Source organism: Hyalella azteca, unplaced genomic scaffold (genome assembly GCF_000764305.2).
Source record: "Hyalella azteca isolate HAZT.00-mixed unplaced genomic scaffold, Hazt_2.0.2 contig1098, whole genome shotgun sequence".
Taxonomy (NCBI): domain Eukaryota; kingdom Metazoa; phylum Arthropoda; class Malacostraca; order Amphipoda; family Hyalellidae; genus Hyalella; species Hyalella azteca.
The window spans coordinates 893-9,836 of record NW_025931430.1 but is presented as its reverse complement, the minus strand read 5'-3'; the positions used below and the strand labels follow the sequence as shown (position 1 = coordinate 9,836).

The following is an 8,944-nucleotide window of genomic DNA, read 5'->3' as shown; positions in this document are numbered from 1 at the left end:
ATAGCATGGTCATCCTTACACGGAAAAGGCCTTGCAGTCCTTAAACCAATTTCAGGTCCTATTACCGGGTCAGCCCTGCTGAAAACAAAAATAACTTGGCACTCCTCGCCTAAACCCAGATTCCATCAGCTATGTCTGGACTGGAACTGAGGTCCCCAGTCACTACATTTACTAAAATAACCTGATGTCCAGTACTTCACCTGCCGTTAACCTGGCGGCCCCATTTGAATGCGGGAGGAACCCGTTAGGGTTTCACCGCGTCCGCAAGAGAAACCGTGCTGTACGCGCGAAAGGCGGCTTGGTCTTTCGTACTTGGGCACGAAAGACTGAGCCGCAAGGGGTTATTGTTGAGGCTTCATCAGAATCTACGTAGAACTTGGATTGCCGAGGTCGAAAATTATGAAAGATCAAACACCACAACATGTAACCCCAAAAAGTTGTAAAATAGTGCAAAAAAACAAGTTACATTAGACATTTTTTGAAAAATATTGACGTAATCGGAGTCACAATGAAGTATGATGCAACTTAATCAACAAGATTACCCATATTAAGCCAATTTCTGATCGAAAATCCAATCCTCGCAAAGAAAATCTCACAATCAGTATTACTAAAACCGTTCTATCTCAGAGTAAAATCGGAATTAAAAATAGATTAACACACACACAAATATTCTCCAGAAGACTACTCTACTTACCATCTATACAGCATAATGCAATAAAGAAGTTTCGGAACCGTAGCGCTAGATCTCGCGGAATGTGTGAAACTCATAGCACGTCATTTTAAACGACAAATTACGGCCGCTTTAGATGAGGCTGTGACGTGTGCTACCATCGTCGTATAGCTTTCAACGTGATAATGCTTTAGAAATAAACTCGAAAATGCTACGATTCTCCACTCAGAAGTTATTTTGAAATTAAGATGAGGGAAAAAACATAAAATCGCTAATATGGCATTCATTTTTTTCCGGAAGTATCAATAGCAAAAAAACAAAACCTACTTCAATATGTAGAGATCACTTGTGAGAAAGCGTTTGTAAAGTTTGAATCTCATCATGAAACGCGCAATTGAGATATGGACGAAAAACTGACATTTTTTGTGAAATTTGTACAATTTTGAAAGAAAAAGAAAATTTTATACCGTAAAAACGAAATATTTGGGATGAGTCATACATCAAAATGTTTGTCATTAATCAGACAATTAGTGTATGAAGTTTGGTCAAAAAGATAAGGGCAAAAAAAATCTAGGTGTAATACTGCGATTTTTTGCAAAAACTCGTCCATATTTTCGTGTTTCACAACATTTTTAAGATGAAAAAATTTTCGGCGCAAAACCTGCATAAGAAGTTGTAGATTTTACCATGCAAGGCAGTGAAAGAAGTTTCATCAGAATTTCAAAACAAAATCGCTCATGTCTCGGTGTTGTCGAGATATGAGCGAAAAACTAAAATCGTACCACCCATAACGTGATTTTCGAACATATGAGTATAAGTTGAGTAGACATCAATATCAAAACACGTACTGAGAGCGCGGATTAAAGCCAGGGAAACCACACTTCTACTAACAGCAGCAAAAAAGATACATTTACGACATTAATTCATCCTGCCAGTAACGGAATGGTTGAAAGGGTAAATCGAACCATCAAAATTTGTTGCAAAGTTTTTTCGTCATGCCAAAGCGAGATGACGCTCTACCACTCGCGGCAAAAACGTATAACGATATTTTTTATATGTTTAATTACAGACTACATAATCTAACGTACTTTTTTGTATAATAAACCATGATGACGTTGATGATCTTGCTGGCAGACTTGAAGGTCAATATTCCATCAAAATTAATATTGAATTATTTTAGTTGCTTATTTATATTCTAAACTCTAAAGAATATTTGCACGTCGAGACTAACGACTTCTGCGACCTCGACTGCCGGAGATAAACAATCGAACTTCATTGGTCCGAGAATTTCACTGCAATGCATTTGCCCCGAGTTATCAACTAACAAACACTCTCGGTCACTAAAGCAGTAGACTAATGTTTCTCCTCACGCATCAACAAATGTGAGCTTTAGTTCAGTTGAACGTTTTAGTCACTGTGCTCATTTAATATTCCTGAGAGTATTTGCTCGTTGATAAGCTAATGGTATCTGCGATTTCGACTGCCGGAGGAAGACAATCTAATTTCATTGGTCCTAGAATTTAAATGCAACGCATTTGTTCCGAGTTATCAACTAACAAACACACGCGGTCATTATGGCAGTTGTTTAATGATTCTCCTCGCGCATCAACTAATGTGAGCTTTAGTTCATTCAAACGTGTTAGTCACTGGGCTTACTGTTTTTGATGTGTATGACTATTGCCCATCCTGGCAGTGGTAACTTGAGTAACTAGTGGGTGGGTGTCGGTCCTTTGTTAGGCCGGAATGCAAATGCATGTAACAAATTTAACTTTTATTTTCAAAAACTTTTAGTGTTCTAATTAGGAATTCAAACAAAACAAAATTTTGGAAGGAATTCATCTTGGTCTACAGGTATTATAGCGGGACAATTACGCTCCATAAATGACGTTACTGGGTCTCTGCCAGCGGGCCCTTACATACGAGGGCTAAATGCATATAAGTTTTCAAATACAGACATCCATATGTTAAATACAGATATATACCGACATTACAAAGTGTAGATTTTCCCGCAGAAGTAGGCAACCTCCTCGCAATCAGCAGCTTCACGAGAAACCTATCTACGCAGACTTTCTCACTCCAGTCTTACTCTGAGACGTGCGGCGGCTGAAGAAAACTCAGCGTTTAAAGCGCGGCCAAGGCTGGCCCGCTACATGATTTACTGGTCGACGCTTATAAATAAATAGCTGGGTAAGTATGGAAAAATCCATATCGCCATCTCATTTGCGAGTGGAGTAAAGTCTATCCTAATTAGTGAAGAAATGCATAGGGAAGAGACCAGCCTGTTCGAAGCCTCTCGGGTCTCAATCAGGGCCTTAAAGTTCGGTTGGTCTGGCTGGCGCTGAAGTAAGAGCGGCTCACATCGTCGTGGCGCTTACAGTGTCAGAACATGACGATCGAAATTCAGGGCCTTTATCGAACAGCCTCGTTTCCGGTCGGAAGCAACAAGGGAGAATTCAGCGGGAAAACGATCAAGCGAACAAAAGAACTTTCAAAAGTTCGTTATTATATTCTATCATTCTTTAAAAACTTTGCATCATATGTGCCTAATCTTTATTCGATGACTGCACTGGTTGCAACCTTGAGTATAATTTATTATGAAAGCGGTGCGTGAAGGTTAGCTGCGAATTTATTCTTGATTCACCTGAACCAACAAACAGCAGGTATATAAAAATGCTCGCCTCATGCCAACACCTCAACAGTGAAACAGCACTCGGGCCCCAGGTATATCTTGTTTTGTCTTTCGGACCCAAAGTATAACTTGTTTTGTCTTTCGGACCCAAGCATATCCTGCTCTGGCTCTTTGACCCCCAGCAATTCCTCTTCTTTCCTTCGGACCCCAAACAGAAGATGAATCGAGGTCTCTTGCTTCTCGTCGTGGCCGCGACGTCAGTGTCGGCCCAGGGGTAAGCGTCGCGCGGTCACTGTATAGTTTATCACGCGCGGTCACTGTATAGTTTCTTCCCACGATGACGTTTGTGAATATTTTGCGTCGAAAGAATGCTGACCACGCTTCAGTATCTTATTGCAAAGCAAGGCAAACTTAATTTGAATGAATGTGCTTCCAACAAATTTTATGTTACCTCAAAGCAGTCTAAAATAAAAATACTAAATTTATGTTTTTGTTTCAGTGTTCTCTCTCCTTGCGGCCAGGCCGTATATTCGGAGTACAACAGTCAGGAGAGGGCAACTGGGACTTGCCCAATAAAATACTCGACGGCTATTTACTCATACAATATAAGTAAGAAAATAGACAAGCAACAAATTATTACGTTATTTGCGCGCACTTCATTCTACGCTAAAAGCTGCGTTTGAACAAGTTTCCTAATCCTTTCATCCTGAGGTAGATTGTCCCGCTCACACCCCAGCTTGGTCCCAAAATGACGACTCGCACGACACCATCCAACGCAAGGCTTCTGACACACCTTTTGTCGTTGAAAGCCACCATTTGCATCAAAAAATTTTGTGAACAGTAATTTTATTGGAAGCTACATACCATTTTTCCATTCTGCTGCATTATTGTTAGCTTATAAAATGAAGAAGAATAGCTTTGTACTGTTACTTTATTTAATTAACCCTCCCCCAACAGACCCAAACTGCCCCTGGCAAGAAGGCTCACCACCGTACAATGTCGAAGTCTGTGATCCAATTCTATTCGATTTCATGAAGTGTCGGTTAAATGCTACAGGACTTGTGAGTATTTCTGCGAGCTGATTATGAGTTTAGTGTTTCAAATTATTATTTATTTCAAGGTTGTTTGTTTGCAATAAAATGCTTTGGGCGTTAATCTTCTTCATACTCTGTTCGTCCAGTCCCTTTGTGGCTAAATGAACGCACCGGTCATTGGAGTGGGAATAAATGTGCATCAAAAGGAAAAATCGGATTATAATTTAATGATACGGACTAAATATGCATATATATATACTTTTTTCTCCAAAATGAGAACTGGTGTAAGATTATTCCCTATCCACCGCTCTACAATGAAACATGAATTTGAAACATTTGCAAAGAGCAGACGACTCGAGTTATCTCAAAGTGAATCGGATAGGTGCCTCCATGACAATTTATTTAAAGCGAATCTCAAATGTTTTGAAGCGAGTTAATAATTTTTACTTTTCTTCTGATACATGCTTGTGATTCAACCATTTTTTCCTCAGTGATATCGACACTTGTCTGCATGAGGCGTAACAATCTTGATTTGTCCGCAGTTTACATTTTCTGCTCCTACAATATATTCCTCCACATGAACCTCCAAATGGGAAAAAGGATTAATCTTTTCCTTGACTTCTTTTTATCCATTAACTCATCGTATCCTATCCTATCTTCAACAGCTTAAAGCCGACGGTTCTTTCAACGACGCGGCCTTCAAGAAGACAACGTTGCAGAACAAGTGCAGCTCGGACGCCAAGTTCTCAACCGCGTACCAGCCTTGCAGGGACTCTACCATGAAATACTTGAACGTAAGGAACGGTTATTTTGTTTATGATTTCTTTTGACATTCTTAATACCAACTTCAAATCGCTTTCGAACATATATATTTATTATCGAGGATATCAGAGCCTCAATGTAATGTATGGCGTGACTATACCTCTAACTCAAATCCATGCCTTCAGCGAGAGTACACTTTGTTGTATCCTCAAATGTTTGATGCTGATGTTTCATGTTGTTTTGAGAAACAATCTATAATGATGGGACCGGAATATAATCCACGAAATGCAAGAAGTTGAGTTTTCTTACCCTCTCAAGCCTAGGTTACCCATTACCCTCTTATGCCTTATTTACTCATAATCCTCTCAAGTATTGGTTTATCCTCTCGCTCTTTTTCCCTCTCGAGTGTTGGTTATCCCTTTACCCCTCAAGTGTTAGTTACCCCTATACCCCCTCAAGTGCTGCTTACCCCCATACCATCGCAGGCGTTTGTTACCCCTTTACCCCCAAGTGTCGGTTACACATTACCCTCTTAATTGCTGTTTACCCATTACCCTCTCAAGGGTTGTTTACTTCTAACCAGGGTATTGTTTAGACTTAAAACAATGGAAACTCACCCAACAGTTACAATATTAATTCTTAGCCGCCCGATATCAAAGCAGCAGGTAAATGAATATAAAATGGAAACTTTAGTTAATACAACATAACGCACGGTTTTACTAATGATGTATAGTTGTATATTGTTGTACTTATTGCATTTTTTATTGAGTTGTAAATTGACGCAATGGAATCGGCGACTGTAAAACAGTAGTCTATGTGTCGGAAAAATAATAAAGGTTTAAATGGGTATTAGTTTAAAGATCTTGTTTCTCAATTTGTTTATGTAAGAGTTAATCAACAAGATTACCCATACTAGGCCCATTTCTGATCGAAAATTCAATCCTCGTAATGGAAATCTCACAAACACTTTTAATTAAACCGTTCTATCTCAGAGTAAAATCGGAATTAAAAATAGATTAATACACAAAAGATGCTCTACTTACCATCTATACTACTACTTACCATCAGACTACTCTACTTACCATCTACACAGAATAATGCAATAAACCAGTTTCGGAACCGTAGCGCTAGATCTCGCGGAATGTGTGAAACTCGCAGCACGTCATTTTAAACGACAAATTACGGCCGCTTTAGAAGAGCCTGTAACCTGTGCTACCCATCGTCGTATATCTTTCAACGTGATAATGCTTTAGAAATAAACCCGAAATAGCTACGATTCTTCATTCAGAAATTATTTGAAATTACGATGAGAGAAAAAACGCAAAAATCGCGAATATGGCATTCATTTTTTCTGGAAATATCAATAGCCAAAAAACAAAACCTACTTCAATATGTAGAGATCACTAGTGAGAAAGCGTTTGTGAAGTTTGAACCTGATCATGAAACGCTCAATTGAGATATGGATGAATAACTGCCATTTTTGGTGAAATTTGATCAATTTTGAAAGAAAAACGAAAATTTTATACCGTAAAAAAGATATTTTTTTGGATGAGTCATATATCAAAATATTTGTCATCAACCAGACAGTTAGTGTATGAAGTTTGTTCCAAAAGATATTAGCGCAAAACTGCGATTTTTGCAAAAACTCGTCCAAATTTTCGTGTTTCACAACATTTTTAAGGTGAAACAATTTTCGGCGCAAAACCTGCATAAAAAGTTGTAGATTTTACCATGCAAGGCAGTGAAAAAAGTTTGAATAAAATCGGAGAAGGCGTTGCCGAGATATGAGAGAAAAACTAAAATGGTACCCCCCATAACGCGATTTTCGAACATATGAGTATAAGTTGTGTAGACATCAATATCAAAACACATACTGAGAGCGCGGATATAAGCCAAGGGATCCCCAATTTTACTAAAAGCAGCAATAAAACATACATTTACGACACTAATTCATCCTGCCAGTAACGGAGTTGCTGAAAGGGTTAATCGAACCATCAAAATTTGTTGCAAAGTTTTTTCGTCATGCCAAAGCGAGATGACGCTCTGCGATCGCGGCAAAAACGTAAAACGATATTTTTTACATGTTTAGTTACAGACTACATAATCTAACGCACTATGACATTGATGATCTTGCTGGCAGACTTGAAGGTTAATATTTCAATAAAATTAATATTGAATTATTTTAGTTGCTTATTTATATTCTAAACCCTAAAGAATATTTGCACGTCGAGGCTAACGACTTCTGCGACCTTGACTGCCGGAGATAAACAATCGAACTTCATTGGTCCGAGAATTTCACTACAATGCATTTGCCCAGAGTTATCAACTAACAAACACGCTTGGTCACTAAAGCAGTTGACTAATGTTTCTCCTCACGCATCAACAAATGTGAGCTTTAGTTCAGTTGAACGTTTTAGTCACTGTGCTCATTTAATATTCCTGAGAATATTTGCGCGTTGATATGCTAATGGTATCTGCGACCTCGACTGCCGGAGGAAGATAATATAAATTAATTGGTCCGAGAACTTCAATGCAATGCATTTGCCCTGAGTTATCAACTAACCAACACGCGTGGTCATTAAAGCAGTTGACTAATGTTTCTCCTCACGCATTAACGAATGTGAGCTCTAGTTCATTCGAACTTGTGAGGCACTGGGCTTAATAATTTCTGTTTGCGCTTCATATTCCTTCATTCTTTTCTTATTACTTATTCGTATCATCAATGATGAAACTATCGATATATCATCAAGTGCGATTCTCCGGATGTGGCACAGATCGCTAAGGTGCGAGAAATTCACTTTCCCTCACCGTCAATTTGTACTTATATTAGAGGTTACCACCATTAATTAAATTTTTTATGTAATTTATAGAATAAGTGGTATTGGAAATCCAGGTTCTAGAGCAGAGGGAGAAGGAGTCGGTGAGAGGAGTTGGTCAAAGCTGGAAGCTAGGTACGCCACCAAGTCCAGTCTCTGCAATTTCGTATTCCATATGCAATTTTTCCAATATTGTAAAAGTCTTCAGAGAGATTCATAATCCAGCAACACGGAGTATTATGCGGATATGGTAATTAGTCCCGCAGCTCTAATAAATCTACGTAAGTTTTGAGAAGATCTGGTCAAAAGGCCGGTTTTTGGATCTCCTCGAGCTAAACCAGTCACGGGAAGAACAAAAATCGCCACAGGCCATGGGCCCACTTCTTTACCGCCGACACTCGTATTCTTCTGTTAAGAGTTAGCCGGAGTATCGACAAAGCGACAAATGTTCAATGCACCACCAGTAGCTTGAAATTCTTTCCATTTTCCCTTTCAATATATTTCTTTCCCTTTTTAATATATTCCTTTTCCCTTTTCTATATTTCATTTTTAAATGTTTCTTTCCCTTTTCAATATATTTTGGTTCGTATGACTGACGCTTACTTTTCGTTTTATTAGTTTTCATGTCGTTTCTACATCTAATTTCCAAGTAATTTCTGCCTATATGTTGGCAGTTGGATGGCAGTTAGTGCTCAAATCTTCAACATAATTATAATTTAAAATTCAGATCTCAACGTGCCAATCAATTGTTTTGACATTTGTCAAGATTTATTATCTAAATCTATTAGTGTTTCTATACATGCGACGTGGCAAGCCATACCGTGCTATCAACTATAACTTGTTCAAACATAATCTCAAGTCTATTTCTTCGTTTCTACAGCATTAAAACCTTATACTATTCTTTCTGTCTCAACATCCAAATTCCCACCCCTAGTACTCATTTCCGTTAATTTACTGTATCGGATGCTAGTACCTTATTTGCAATGCAAGTACCAGATACACTCGAAAGAGTGTATACGAACTCTATACGAAT

The 8,944-nt window shown here is 38.5% G+C and overlaps 1 protein-coding gene across 1 annotated transcript; it reads left to right on the top strand.

The window, feature by feature from the left end:
• Positions 1 to 3,380: 3,380 nt before the first annotated feature.
• LOC108676546 lies at positions 3,381 to 5,127 on the top strand (the record flags this gene model as incomplete). The annotated part of the gene is made up of 4 exons (XM_018164634.2): positions 3,381 to 3,573; positions 3,799 to 3,908; positions 4,257 to 4,360; positions 4,999 to 5,127. Coding segments are annotated over exons 1-4 (399 nt in total), but the record flags the coding sequence as incomplete, so codon positions are not given.
• Between the last annotated feature and the right edge of the window lie 3,817 nt (positions 5,128 to 8,944).